The sequence below is a fragment of the Melanostigma gelatinosum genome (assembly GCF_949748355.1).
Source record: "Melanostigma gelatinosum genome assembly, chromosome: 17".
NCBI classification, from domain to species: Eukaryota; Metazoa; Chordata; class Actinopteri; order Perciformes; family Zoarcidae; genus Melanostigma; species Melanostigma gelatinosum.
The window spans coordinates 6,382,015-6,397,757 of NC_136650.1; the positions used below are offsets into that span (position 1 = coordinate 6,382,015).

The 15,743-nt window shown below is 42.9% G+C and overlaps 1 protein-coding gene across 2 annotated transcripts; it reads right to left on the minus strand.

Annotated features, from left to right (window-relative positions):
* Nucleotides 1–395: 395 nt before the first annotated feature.
* fhl3b (four and a half LIM domains 3b) lies at nucleotides 396–15,609 on the minus strand. 2 transcript variants are annotated; one of them, XM_079288572.1, is made up of 6 exons: nucleotides 15,475–15,609; nucleotides 6,733–6,904; nucleotides 4,202–4,376; nucleotides 3,211–3,380; nucleotides 2,214–2,400; nucleotides 396–1,089 (listed from the first exon to the last, which is right to left on the minus strand). In XM_079288572.1, the coding sequence occupies exons 2-6, from the start codon at nucleotides 6,886–6,888 to the stop codon at nucleotides 938–940; spliced, it is 840 nt and encodes a 279-aa protein (XP_079144698.1). In that variant the 5' UTR covers nucleotides 6,889–6,904; nucleotides 15,475–15,609; the 3' UTR covers nucleotides 396–937. The 2 variants fall into 2 exon arrangements, with proteins under 2 accessions (XP_079144698.1, XP_079144699.1); XM_079288573.1 differs by lacking the exons at nucleotides 6,733–6,904; nucleotides 15,475–15,609 and adding an exon at nucleotides 5,649–5,692.
* Nucleotides 15,610–15,743: the final 134 nt, after the last annotated feature.

A 15,743-nucleotide genomic window follows, 5' to 3' on the forward strand; every position in this document is an offset into this window, starting at 1 on the left:
AGCTTTGTCTGGTGTTGTGGAACTTCCTGGACTAGTTTTTTTTTTTTCAAGGTTAAAAATTAACTCTTTTATTAATATGTTGTGCTCCAATATTTCTGTTGAATTACAATATTTTCAGGACACTTAAAGCGAGAAAGAAGCGGGTCCAAGGTGTTTCAATCAGCATCCAGACCACGGGAACAAAAGTACCACAGCCAAAATCATTGTTGTTGAAAAATGTGTCCCGTTCAACTATGTCCTAACCTACACCATCTTGGTTTTCTACCAATTTAATTTTTTAGAAGCACAACTGTGTGAAGCAGGGAACCAATTTTGTAGGCTAACTGACACCTACTGCACTTCATGAGATGCATTGTGCATGTCCACGTTCATAGAGAGAAATACTTCATTTATACAATGCCCTTGATTTTATTACATGTATTATTATTATTATAAGTACGCCAGTAAAGACTGTTTTAAGCTGAAAAGAAAACTAAATATACAGAACATTCTCCACAAATGAGTTTACATACAGGGAGTAGTGGGAGGGCAGTTTTATATAAGGTGGAATATCTTTTAAAAAGTAGAAATACGTTTGCCAAGCGTTTAATCATAACATTCAAATTTGTGTTTCTGCCGAGCAGTGATGAAAACAAGTGTTCAACAAACGTAAAGGTTTAGATACATATGTGTTGTATATTTCATTTAGTCGTTGGTGTGCAAAACATTAAAAATACCGAAAAACAAAGTCATACACGTACATCACAGGACATTTCTGCAGAATTCATACAAACATGTCAATGTGCTCAAGGCCGATGAGAGTTTCGGGTTGTAAATACTGAGCGTTGCATCAGATGTACACTGTGAGTGAATGAGTAATATTGCAGTGTTCGTGTTGAAGGCCGAGGTTTAGAATCATGTTTTTCTGCTGGTGTTTGACCGGTGTGGTTCGTGGCGGTCAGTCATCGTTGTTGCAGTCTGTACACAGAATCTGGTCGCGGTCGGGGAAGAAGCCGGAGCCCACCAGCGACACCGAGCAGCGCGAACACTTAAAGCACGGCTGGTGCCACTGCCGCTCCTCAAAAGACACGTACTTCCCATCTCCAAACCCTGTGAGGCACAAAACATGAGCAACTGATGAAGGAATGAACCACCAGGCTAGGAACATGTAATAAGAGCCTTGCAGCATCGCTGAAATAAATGCATTCACGATAACATCGGCACGTTGGCAGTAACAATAAGAAAGCACTGCCAGTTCTGTCATCCTGCTCCTATTCCAGTTCATAGCTGCGGTCGAAGGCATCTAATGAAAGTCCTCATTTAACTCTGGCATGTTACGTTTCTTTGCCACTATGAGAGAGAGGATAATGGATCTCACTTGTTGTTCCTGCTTTGCTGAATTTTCTTTTCTTTACTATATATTTTTTGCCAATCAGAGTCGGTAGGTGGTTTAAAGAGACAGGCGCTGAAACGGAGCGGTTCAGTGAGAGGGTGAATACAGGTATCATCAGACAGACTGGATGAGAGAAATGATGTGTTTGAACATTAAAGCATGTAAATGCGTTCTAGTAGAAATCCCAAATATGAAAAGTATGGACCTGAAAATGTGCATGATATGTCCCCTTTAACCGTGTGTGTGTGTGTGTGTGTGTGTGTGTGTGTGTGTGTGTGTGTGTGTGTGTGTGTGTGTGTGTACAGTTTGCACGTGATTAGAACATCAAGTTTTTGTTCGTAGGAAAATGAGACAATCCTGGTTAAATACCGGTTGAGTCACAGGTTTGTTTTCAGGAAGCCTGTCGACACACAAGCGGCTTTAAAGCCTCTATGGAGCCTCATGTGAGTTTCAGCTCGTTGTTCAGCTATGAAATCAAACTGTCTTCATACACGTAAAAGATTGACAGGACACATGTAACACAGTATCAGAACTGTATTCATTTACTGATAATAACAAAAAGCATTTTCCACAATGAAAGCTTGACGGCGTGGCTTTTATTGTGAAGTCCTTTCTTTTGGAAATAGGAGGAAACATGCAAATCACAAACTACAGATCAGAGTCAATGTTTACAACCTGACTCACCTTACTGCCCACACCTGTTTGTCGAAGATAATTGTGTTGACATTGTATTGACGGTGGACAGTTGGAGACAATGGAAGATGATGAGCAACCCCGGACAGAATTGAAACGGGGATTGTGCCGAAAACAAAACCCCGTGGCTCCTCTACTTTCCACTGACCTGTGATGGCTGTATTGCACCCGGCACACTTTTTGGCATACAGGCTGCTGAAACACTTGACACAGTACGGACTCTCCCCCTGCGAGGTAAAAGGTTGGCCGGCCAGCGGAGCCTTGCAGCCCGTGCAGAGGAAGCACTCTCTGTGCCACACCTCGTCCTTGTAGGTCACGCCTCCTTTAGTCAGAGCCTGCAGAGCACAAGCTGTATCAGTAAAACGAGACCATTTAAAGGTCTTTTAGTGATACACTTTGGCACAAAGTTGTTGCTGATGTGACGTCTCTGATGGGGCTCTTTTACTTTTACTCTTCATGCTTACTACTCAGTTCTTCTTCTTCATTTTAACACGGTTATCCTCCAATCTAACACCTGAATGTTTAAAACATGTTCACTTTTATCAACTGAAATGGAAAATTTGAAAATAAAACCACACATGGCTAGTATTCCCTGACATATTATGGTGTGCACTGCCAGCTAAAATATTGTAAAAGAGCTCACAAACCCTTTAACAGTAAAAAGAAATTAGATGAAAAATGTAATGTATATTTATAATGTCTAATCAATACAACTCTGTCCTTAACTTTTATGATCATCCATTTGACCAATTTATGTTTTTCTATATTGTGGCATCTTGACCTGTCCTTTCACATTTATTTATCTTATTTTGAAAGACAAAAGAAAGAAAGGCAAAAATCAGGAGTGGATGATGACTTTTAACCACTCGTTGGTATGGTGCTGATCTGCTGAAAGGATCAGTTGACTATTCAATTCGTCGATCGACATAATTGATTGTTAAAGTCACTTAGTCACAGGTTGCTGCTTCTCTGGGATTTATAGCGTTTAAAATGGAATATCTATATCTGTGTCCGTATCTTTGAACTGATAAACAAGACATTTGAAGATGTCACCGTGGGCTCTGGGAAACAGCGGCGGATGGATTTTATCGACGAAATGATGAATTGGAAATGTTCTCCACAGATGAATCAAGATCCCAGTTCACCTTTTTGCAGTGGCTGCACTGAGGAGCAACCCTGCCCTCGTAGCACGGCACACAGTAGTAGTTGTTGTCGTCCGGGATGAAGGCCGCCGCGCCCATCGGCTTCTCGCAGCCGTGACACACAAAACAGTCCTCGTGCCACGTGGAGCCGCCGTACTCCAACAGCTTTGATCCTGTCAGAGGAGGTGAAAGGCACAGATGAGAATATGAACTGAGATGTCTGTGATTGTTTGTTGTGTTCCCTGACATTTGCAACCTTGCGTGTCACTTGAAACATTCCTCTGATCTCTGCCCTACTGTGCTGTACCCAATGAGCAGGAATGGAGTCTGATAGCGGTGCAGTGACACACTGAGAAGACCAAAAGTGATGATTGAGTGTGACGGCTAAACCTGTTTTTACACAGCCCTCCTGCTCCGTACAATTACTTCAGCTTGTTTTCTTTCCTAAGAAAGCTTCACTGCGGACGTTTAAAAAAACGGTTCGGGAGCCGGTCATGCCTCTGGGCTCCTTTTAATCATTAGGCCTGTTTTACGACTCGAGGGACCTGAACTGCAGACCAAATGCATGACGGCGTTCTGAACTTGAACTTGGCCTGAGCTTTGAAAGGCATTCCTGGCTGAGCGGAAACTGAAGAAAACGACTGCTCGGCTCAGAAAATAACTGGTGAGTTATGAGATCCCACACTACCCACAGGCCCGGGTCATTTTAAGTCATCCGACACCACCGCTGCACTCGTGTCGTCGCAGCGGCCGGAGCCGGAAAAAACCCCTGCTGGGAGGTATTTTCAGCAGAGCAAGGAAAACAATCATCCTGTCACATCTAAGCTGTCACACCCCGGAACACAAAACCTCATCAGCCTGTTTATCCGTGCAGAGACAGGGTGTGAACTTTCTAACTATTTGAGCGATTACTCAATGACCTGTCCTCAGGGGAGGTTTGTGAACTTGGTGCTGGAGGAATAAAAGTGATGCAGCCGGTCTTTGTCGTCCCTACCCGGCATGACCGTCTTGTCGCAGGACACGCACTTGGAGGAATACTCGCTGCAGTAGCAGTCGCTGCACACCAGCGCATCCTCCTGGCTGGTGAAGGGCTCGTCCGCCAGAGAGCGGTCGCAGCGGAAGCAGCGGAAACAGTGCGCGTGGTAATGTCTGTTCTCATAGAAGAGCTCCTGCAGGAAGAGGAGGAGAAGGATGTAACTGACTCTGATCATGCACAATGTAATCACCTGGATGTCATGAGAAGATGATCAGAAGGCTATTGAACCCTTTGTCCTTTGAAGAAAGACTGAAAGATGCAACCAGAGGGGGAAGACCAAGCCAAGGGACAGAGAGAGAACAGCTTCCCATCGGGGTGAAACCTTCACACTCACCTCTTTACATTTTGGTACAAAGTTGTTACTGATGTGAAAGTCTCCGATGGCTCTTTGTGATCAGTTTAAGTGGGAGGTACTCTGTTATATCACTGTTCATGCTATGCTCAGTTCTTTTTGTTCATCTTAACACATTTAACCTTTAATCGAACACCTGGATGTTTGAAACATGTTCATTTTGATTCAACTTTTATCAAAGTTTAAATGAAGAATTAGCTGAAAATAAAACCACACATGGCCAGTACTCTCTGACATATTATGGTGTGGACTGCCAGCAAAAATATCAAAGAGCTCACATACCCTTCAAAAAGTTATTGAAATACGTCATTATGTCTAATTTATATTAATAATTAATAATCATAATGAGGGGGTGAACAAGCCGAGGTACAAAGAGAGAGAACAGCTTCCCATCGGGGTAAAACCGTCACCCTGACTATTTAAATATTTACAAATTTAAAGTGAGACTTTGTAGCATTGTGAAGACAAAATATCACAATTGTCCTAAAATTCACAGAGTTAAATATATCCTTGCTCAACCAAATATACCATAAGGTGTTGTGGCTACTGTGTCATAGTGGCTGATGTTAGTAAATGGGCACTGTCAGTCTCACCTACTTCCTGTTGCCATAAATTGTCATCAAATGCGTGTTAACCCCCCCCCCCCCCCCCCCCCCCGAAAGTGCCCCATCTACTAATCTACGCTCACAACTCAACTACAGTGCCCAGCAGTTCAAGGATAGCCCTTAGCATTTATAAAAAAGTAAGTTTATTGATGACTAATTTCAAAAGATTTCTATCTTCAGTAGGAATTAATGTGCACAGACAGGACAGAGAAGTCAGATATTGATATCATATTGCATTGTTGGTCCTCTTATAGCATTTGTTGACGATAAGACAAACATCTTAATCCTTAAACAAACATTCAGTAATTTTACCCCAAACTGTAAGTTAATAAAAACACTTGATGTGTTCTTGTTTCTCACAAGGAGATTCTCTATTCGCTGCTCCCCCATCCGCTTGGAGGTCAGAGGTCACGGTTGACCACAGGTTCCCTGTATCTTGGATGCTTACCGACATGGGAGCCTCAGTCAACCCGAAAGTTTCCTACTTTCCACGACATCCCGCCGTCCTCCAAACAGTTCAGCATGAGAGAAGTGGGGTTTTTCTTTTTTTTTTAACTTCAAAAAATCTGGAAACGCAACTTTCTGTGTCTTTGTGTTTTTCTTCCAACAGCTGCTTTGTGTTCCAGTTCATCTGCAGTTCAGGCGAGCTCTGTGATAAATGGCCTCATTGAACGGTGGGTGAAAAACTTATTTTTGAGGCGTGGAGTTTCACAGGAATAGAAACGACGAACGCAGAGGAGCGGAGAAGGAAGAAAGATGACTGTTGTTATGTCTTGTGCAAAGGGAGGGACGGCCAAAGCAAGCAGCGGCGTAACTCACTGCAGCTCCTTCACAGGGAGTCCATAACACACAGCACACCGGTGGCCTCATGGCGTCTGTGGGTGCTTTCTTATGGACAGGGTTTCCAATTTTCACTCACTAAGGTTTCTACCGAACTTAAAGGGGATTACAGACGATTTGGAACGCCAGCTGGTTTGCTAAAGAAGTTAGAAAATGTATCATAATGCAGTCGGACAGTTACAGCGTAAGCAGTGGAAGAAGTACTCAGCATTCAAAGTGTTGTTGTTATTTAAATGTATCAAAGTATCAAAAAACTAAAGTAGTTGTTGAGGCAGTACAGTCCCAGATAATGTCATGATATTCTTAAATATAATTAGATCGTTATTAGTGATGCATTATCATCTAGCGGCATTTTAGTGGTTAACTTGGACTATTTCATATACTCTTCTGGAGTTATCTTTTAAGCAATACATGATATTGATGAAATGGCAACTCCAGTTTCAGCTGAGGATTTGTTGCTTTTCTCTGTTTAAAGGTATTTTAAAATCGTTGGGTTTTGAACTTGAACAAAAGAAGACATTTGAAGACATCACCTTGGACTTTGGGAAACTGTGTTTGGCATTCTTCACCATTATAGAAGTTTAATAGACCCTCTGAACTGTGGTGGAGTAGAAAGTAGAAGCAAAAAAAGTACTTCATGATTGTACTTAAGTACAGCAGTAGATTCCAGCCCTTGTACAAGTAGAGCTTACCTTGGCATTGTGGCCGATGGTTTCTTTGCACTCCTGGCAGGTGTTGGCGTACAAGCGGTCGTAGCAGGGGATGCAGTGAGGGTTGTCCTCCACCTGGATGTATTTGCGTCCGCACAGGGACTCGTTGCAGTTCTTGCAGTCGAACCGCTCACTCATGATGTCTTTCTTCTGGCTGAGAGAATTCACAGGCACAGTTTTTAGCATTCGCTGTCGGCGGGAAGACAGCGCAGGAAGGAGGAGTAAAGATTATTAAGAGAGAGAGATAGAGAGAGAGAGAAAAGGAAGAAGGGAGGCAGACAGTCTTTGGAGATACAGCTGGGAAATAAAGACCAACGGTCATGTCAAAAAGTGGGAGTAAAATAAACAAACATTTTAGAGCACTGTAGAGAGTGCTTAAAGACACTCAACCCACAAGTTAAAAAGATGATAGAACTAAAAAAACACTAAAGGCAAAGTGTAGTACAGGACATTAAAAGCAACGTACACTAAAAAGGAGAGTCTTGAGCATAAACAATTATAAATTATAAACAACTGAAGTTAATAATGCTATGGCAGTGGTCGAGTCTGGATGTGATGAAAAACACTTTCCGGGAGGGGTGGAATGAAGCGACATGTTTGAAGTGTAAAAAAGCTTTTTTGGTTAATGATATTGGCATGGTGGTCAAAAAGAGAGTCTGCTTTTGAAAATCAGTTAAATGTGAGAGTTGGCCAGCATCCACAGTTACATTTTGGCAGCGCAGTTGGTCAGGGTGGAGTGAGTTGCAGTGATTGTGGAGATGTGGAGTCGGACATCATCTGCAGGAGACCATGAAGACGGATGGTGTTAACAAAGGGGAGCATTTTAGGGCAATGAACGGTAGAGGACCAGGCAATGAGCCCTGGGGGACGCCGGAGGCGGATATTTTGGATATCGGTTCATTGATATTCTATATGTACCCATCTTCCTTTGTTAAAGTAGGAAGGGGATATAGTAGGGAGGTCGTAAAGTTTTTGAAAAAGAATGTTGATGATGGTGACAAAAGCAGCAGTGGGGGCTTGAGGAGAATGAAAACGTTGAGATGACTTGAGCCTGAGAGGAGGCTGTCGGTGACTTTAACAACGTGGTGAATACGAATTAGATGAACCTTCAACATGCAAAAAATGTATGGTTGACCAAAAGATGACATACTGCAGTTAACAGGTAAGTATTGTTAAAACATGTTTCACATCTGAAAAACGTTTCCTGCAAGCAGTTGAAGGGTTGAATGAACACTAACTCAGATTTGATTTCTTGTAAATCAGGCCTGTATATAAGCACTTCTCCTGTTTCATCATTACTCTATAATAAGTGAAAGCTTATGAGGCTCTGGCTCTTCCTCCCCCCCCTCCCCATTTTTGCACGAAACCCCCAGCGGCGGTTTGGCATCGAGAAAGAACAACTAAACAATATTAATTGTTGGGACCTGAATTGAAGCAGCGCTCTCTATTTCAAAGGCTTTTTCATCTTTGTTTGGCCTAAAGGGAAATACACTCGTTCATCAAGTTACTCCTTTTACTAACTCATTTTGTCCACAACTCTCTCTCAAAAGCAGAAAACAAACTTGTAGAGGTTTTATTGCCGCAACTTTAGCTTTCTGCTATGTCCAAATAGTTATTGTGATTGGAAATAGGGTTGATTGCCAAAATTGAAGTCCAATTTAACTCCAAATATGTGTTTTGTCATCATATTGACCCTGAAGATACTGCGTAAAAATTTTACAGACATGCTTTGAAACAGATTTTAAGATAAACGTAACTCAAAGGAGGGAGATGCTTTTGGTTGTTTTTGCTGAAGAAATAAAAAAGAGAAAATACAGGCTCCAAAATGGCAACACTCAGCAATGTTTTATCATAATTTGAGGGTCAAAAGATGTTGATGGGTCCAGTTTAGTTACATTTGTAAAGTTTGTCTACTATATTTCGAAGTGTAGATAAGCCCTGCATCATTTATAGTGTCAGAAAATGGGAGGTGGGTTCAACAAAGTGCAGCCGAGAAACCGTGTGGCTTTGAAATCTCCCTGAGGGATCGAGGAATGAGCTCCCCCCCCCCCCCCCCCCACACACACACACACACCACCAGCACTACCCCCACCCCTGGAAGACGTCACCGGCTCGGTGTAAACGCTGAGAGGACCCAGGGCTCGGTGCAAACTAATGAAGGCCACATCTCAGAAACACATATTTTTTTGTGGTTTTGTTATGAAGCTGGTTATAGAATTGAATCACATCGCTCATGGCGATGGTTTCCCGCTCCAAACATTTACAGGTACTGCGCTTCACGGTCGCCAACCTCCAAGTATTTTTATCTGGCCCGCTGAAGGAGTCGTCGCCAAAGTGCAGTTTACATTCCTCGTGTCTTGACTGCTATCACACATTTTGTTTCTAATAACCAATGATGCAGCAATGTCAGATAAACATCAAAAGGATAAACACAGTCTGCTCTCGGTCATGTCCTGAAGTCGATGCCAGAAGCAGAAACTCCCTCTCTCCCGAAGTCTGGAGACTTTTTCTCCCAATGCCATGTTGGCACAACACAGAGGACATCCCTGATGCATCCCCGCCTCCTCTTGCAGGGCATCAAGCTGGGTCAACAAAACAACGAGGAGCATACCGAACTGAGAGAAGACATCACATCCTATGTCTGCTTTCTGTCTGATTGCTGTCTGGACGGGGGGGGGGAAATCAGCTTTTCCTTCCGGACATAGTCTTCCCAGTTTTGAGCTTTATGTTTCTCTTCCTGGGCCACAACATCTGCGAACACATTCTGTGGTCTCCAGCTGTTGTCTGTCATCAAATTCTCCTTTAGGCATCCAACAGGGAATTCTTATGGGACTTGAGCCAAAACACAAAGGCACGTAATTAAAAATCCACCCATGTTGAAACCAATGTTTTATGGTTCCTAAAGGGCGGTCCATTATAACTTTATAGTCAGCTGTAAAATAGGGAAATACGGTGGGACTCTTACTGTCGAAACTGAGCATTAGGCATGGAGCAGCATTAGCTTAGCTTAGCATAAAGACTGAAAGCTTTTCCCAAAGTATTAAAAAAAAAAGCCTAAAGCTTATTTCTTTTAAAATGTTGTATCTTTAATCCAAACAGTCAGTGTTGTTTTATTTCTGTTGGTGAAACATTAACATGTGTTAATTAGTGAGCTTTTTGAGGGCGGTGGCAGGATGAATCTCTACTTTCATGTTGTTCACATCACATTCAGACACTATCGTCTGAATGTCGCAGCAGAAATCGAGACCCGTCAGACAAAGTCACGTTTTTTTCCCAATCTTCTATTGTTCAATTTTGGAGAGGCCGCGCCAATTGCAGCCTCAGTTTCCTGTCGTTAGCTGACACTCGGTGAGTTCTTCTGCTGCTCGAGCCCATCTGCTTCAAGGTCCGACGTGTTACCAGATGCTCTTCTGTATACCGCCGTTGTTTTCTCATTCATTTGGGAGGGTGGTCCTCAGAATTACTTTAAGAATTTATCAGAAGTGGGCCGAGAGCCTTAAGTTCGACAAAAAGGTTGAGAACCTAAATGCATTGAGTTGCTGCCACGTGACGTGTTGATATGACATTTGGGTGAAAGAGCTGCTGAACAGGTGGACCTAAAACAGTGGCAGGTGAGAGTGTATAAAGTCTTTTAAATTGCACCGCATACAAATTGATTATCTCGCTTTAAGGTTACAACTGACTGCGTATCTGTTAGGAATCTCCTCATTTCACACCCGCAACACTGTCTGACACTAGCTGTCTGAATGACTGACTCATAGTCAGCGCCCTGTTTACGAGGCATTCACGTTACTCAACAGGTGTCCTCTTGGATCACACCCAAGACTACTTGTCTCCCCTGTTCTTCTTCTCTTCAGAGCGTGACATCCAACCAAACACTCATCCATCCTGTCTAAGTACTCTCTCTCTCTAGTAGCACAGCTGCTGAAACTATTTCAGCCCACAATTCACCTTGATGAGTGGACATGTTGAATTCCTGAACCGATACACTGACCGTCCCGGTGAGAGATTTACAGGAGCCCTTTGTAGTGGCGGCCAAATGGCAACTGTCTCCCAGGATCAGGCCTCCTGCCTCATGTCCCTTCATGGCTCGCTGCTGTTATTTTACACCTCAACAACCTGGACAGTTTCTTACGACCGCAGCCAGAAGCTCTCTGCAGGCCATGGGAGCTGCTGCCGCTGGGTGTTACTGTTTATTTTCCCCCGGGGAGGAATTTAGACTTCATGTCTGAGGTTTACAAACCAGATTATTCCATGATGAAAACCTCTGTCGCACGTTATAAAGTCCAGTGGAACAAAATGTGTAAGTAAGTTTTAAATCTGTCAGACACACAAAATACTAATTCATGCAATATAAAACAGCCTCAGTGCCTTTTTGGGAGGGAAAATGGCATATTCCCTGTACACGCGACTCTTGTTTTTGTGACTGTTTTCATATATTATTAAATGTACAAAAACACGGTGTTCTCCTTAAGTCCAGACTGAAATATCTCAACAACTATTGGATTGATTATCATGAAATATTTTAAAGACATTCATGGTCTCCAGATGATGTATCCTAATGACTTTGGAGATCCTCTGACTTTTTCTGATTCGCATTTAACAGAAAGTAAAGCTGAGGTTGATCAGAATGTCCGTTTTTCAGGTATTTGGCCAGACGAGGCATTCGGAAAGTATTCCGACCCTTTCGCTTCAACGTTTTATTATGTTGCAGCCTCATGGTAAACTAAATCTATTTCCCCTCATATCTACGCTTCGTACCCCGCTATGCATAACTGAAATAGCTCATTGACATAACTACTCAGACCCTTTGCTGTGACACTACAGCGTTAGTTACTTCAACTATTTGTGAAATCAGATAGAAACTATGTATCGCTTCTTTTTTATTATTGTTATTCTCAATATCGCTGACTGTGAAATACCACTCGCAGGCAAACGTTTTTTGCTCAGTTGCTCGTAAACGATAAGTGCAGCCTTACAGGCTCTGAGTCCTGTTTTTTTCAAGGCCTTAACTTACAATCACTGCTTTCTATTTTGCCGTTAAACTCATTAAATGACCAAACTGTGCGTGCACTCAGTTAAAACAGGAAAGCGTGTAACAAAGTTAGCTTTTTAATTACCACCCCACTTTACTGTTTATTCCCCCTGAAATAGATTAGGCTACTGAAGCTCAGAACAGTCCTCATATTGTGCGACTCCCTGGGTTGCATGATATGGATTTCGTGGGAGGTGAATGGGAATATTGACAATACTGTGTGGAACATGGCAACAACAGAGGAGCCCTGCAGCATCGGAGGGAACGGGACACTCTCATGGCTGCAGCTGTAAAACTGTCGCAGAAAAAAGAAAGAAAAGAACAACAAGGCTGGTCTCTTATGGCTGTCAGACGACTGCACTCCCTTTCATCCCCAGTACAAAGACGCTCCATGTGGTTTCGGCTTCCTGCGGATCAGAAGGCTCAAATGAACACACGTTGTACATTTTGTTGTCGCTGATTAAAGATCTCATCGGGATAATTTGCTCCTTCTTGCCATTTTTAAACAATGACGATGTTCTGATGTGTAACATATTTCGGTCGCTTGAACATGAAAAATCGCTTCCTTATAAGGTCAAATTAGTGTCAAAGACTCAATTGTTTAACAATGAGGCTGTGCTTCATTTTACACCATCATGTCATTGATTGATCTCAATTGCACGAGACCATAACATGATCAGTATCCCTGGATATTAATGACACATAACCACTCTCATTAAGCCTGTAACTTTAGGGAATAAAGACAGAATACGTGTCTGGTTTTGTTTATGAGTCTCCAGGCGGCTGCTTGTTTATCCAGTGAAACAATGTGGGCTGCAGCTGCAGTTTGTCCTCTGATGCTGTCGACAGAACTGACAAACAGATCTCAGTCAGTCAACAAGTAAACAAGTCACCACCACGCCAAGTCTTCATCCCACAGTGACCTGACACAGGTCCTTGGGAGGGGGGGGGGGGGGGGGGTCGCGAGATGATTACTGAGGTACAACTTAGGAAAAAACTAAGCTTGTGGAACTTTTCCCAAATTTATTTTTTAATACCGTATAGTTTTGCTTCCTCTGACTTCTAAAATGCTTTTGCGTTTGCAAGTATTTGGTCATAATCAAAAGCATGGACACGTTTTGACCCGGTGTTGGCGCTAGAGTGAAAGCCCAGGATCATTAGAATTCATCCTCTGGGGAACATGAATGTATTTTTGGTCATGGGGTCTCTTAAAATGAAGTACCTTCAGTTGAAGTTACTTAGCATAGTTGTTGCCCTTGGATGCAGGCAAACGCTGACCGAAGCAAATAAACAGTCGGCCTTATGGTCTTTAAAAAATGACAACGATCATCCAAAACAAACACACAGCAAACATATTTTCCCATCAGCTGCCAGCTGGCACTGGACAGTTCAAGAGGTGGGTGATAATGGGAACAGACGTTTGTTTTCTGGGAGGCTGGGCCTGCTGTCTCTGTTTCATGTCTGCTGATGGATTCATTTGACTTTGGAAAGGCAGAGGATTGGTTTCAAACTCTTACACTTGCAGAACATACGGACAGATGATGGTTTTGAGCAACTGGAGGTGTAAATATAAAAGCAGACTTTAAAAAGGACATTTACTCCAAACTGAAGTGGAAACCATGTACTTTTGTCTGACTCATTAAGGATCCGGTAGACATTTGAGGAAATGGCTCATCTGCTTTCTTGCCCTGAGTTATAGGAGAAGATGAACACGTCTCTCTTACGTCTGTATGGTACAAATGAAGCCACGGCCAACAGCCAGTTAGCTTAGCTTAGCATGGAGACTGGAAGCAGGGGGAAACAGCTAGCCTGGCTCTGAACCAAGGCAACAAAATCCACCAACCAGAATCTCTAAAGCACAGTAAATAAAACGCATCTCCTTTGTTTAATCAGAACCAAAACAGAAATGTGAAAACGACAATCTTCTGTTTTTCGAGGGAGTTGAGGAGATGTGGGAAGTCACTGGTCCTAGCTGTTGTTTGCCAGAAATTGTTTCAGCATGTAACACAATTGCTATTTTTACCTTTCCGTTTGTGTTTGGATTAAACATACAAGATAGATTCATTAATAAGCTTCCAGCTTGAAATCGTCCAGCCCTAAAACAAAATGTCTTTTTTGTACTTAAAAACTAAATGTTTAAGATGTTGGCCAGTGTGCTATAGTGCTGCTGCCTTTGGTCAGAGCCAGGCTAGCTGTTTCCCCCTGTTTCCAGTCTTTATGCTAAGCTAACCGACCGCTAGCTGTAGAAACAGGAAATGTAAAAGGCCGAGGCGTGAGTGGGACTGACTCATGATGAGACTCTCTGTCGGATTTTATGACCAACTGTCGCTTTGACAATCCCAAAAGAATCATCTCCCTTCAACTGTTTTATTTTGTGTCTGGCTCGTCTCCACTGATTGTACACGAGCAGGCCCAACCTTCACCCAACGCAGGAATCTCAGAGGAATGTGACGACTGGACAAAACGTGGCAAAATGTCGTGGTTGAGAAGAAGAAGAGGAAGAAGAAAAGCAAACAAGGAAAGCATTTTTTCTTTCGCCCTCTGTTTTCTAAAAAAAAGACAAAAGTCAAGAATTCCTTTCTGTGGGAAACAAAATAATCCCCCCCCCCCTCCCCTCCCAAACACATTCACATGCAACTAGAGCTGCATTGTTTCAATGAATGTATTAATTTCACACAAATGGATTGGAACATGATGGTATGGCGTGTGGTGATGGAAACTATGAGCAGTGCTGGAGCAGGGGGTGAGTGTGGGGGGGGGGGGGGGGGGGGTTGCTGAGTCTCCAGAAAATGTGTAATCTGAAGGAGACGTGACATCACTCTCACTCAACAAGACTAAATGCCGTGGTAACATTCAAAATGAATAAAAGCAACGATTGCTTGACATATTGCGCTCTCATTGTCCAGGCGTGGAGCCGTATTTTGTGCATCCAAGTCAATTTAAGAAACATTAAAGCAAAGGATTGTTTCCTCAAAGGTCTCCTTGTTCTTCTCCTCATGAATCCTCCTCGAAAACCGGGGGCCGCAGCACTTATTCAAAGTATCAGTTACTCACTTTGGACCCCGTTCAGGCCCCCGATAACACCCACTGTTTCCTCACTGAAGAAAGGACTTCCTTTCTGGCTCATCCTGGATGTGGGGGGTCAAATATTTGGCTTACAATTACGCACTGCTATGTCATCCTTTATGTCTTTATTGGTAAGGAATCATTTACTGATGCTTTAGAGATAAGTTATTTATCATAAATAATAGAACATTCTGGGTTGCCAGGTTGTGAAAAATGCCACTGGTACGTATTTGTCCTATCGATTCGGTAATGATGTAATGATACATGTCGGTAATGTTAATAAATGCTCGAGATAATCAGTTTCTAATTATCAATCGAGTCTATAAACGTTATTAACTCATTATTACATTGATTTTTGATTATCTGCAGAACACTTTTCTACCTGTTAAAACGTGAAAAGAGATTCTAAATGTTCCGATGCTTCATTAACGCATCTTTTTTTGCGCAAGGTGAGGTCTGGTGATGAGATATGTGCGCGCCTCCGCGGAGCAGACGTCAAAGCATCAGGAGATTACAACAATGCAAACTCACCACAGCACACTTTAAATGTACGTATCACGTACGTATCTTTACGCTACAAAGCTATAAGCAGCACATATAAAGAGCCCACATTTAAAACGTACCTCTCTTTGCGCACCAGCAGCCTCTGGAGATGCTCACGGGAATCTCTGCAGGATCCGAGCCGATCGTCCGCTCGCGCTGCTCTGGAGTAGATAATGACAGATAATTAAATCCTCCGTGAAACTCCCGCGAGCTGCAAACTGACGGCTTTCCACTGACTGAAGCATCTGGGACGTAAAACCCATTCCCCCAAACACCGCCCCTTTCTCCTCTGCACTCCCTCCTGTCTGTCTTTCACCTTGTGGGGAGTTGGAGCCGAAAGAAGGTACTC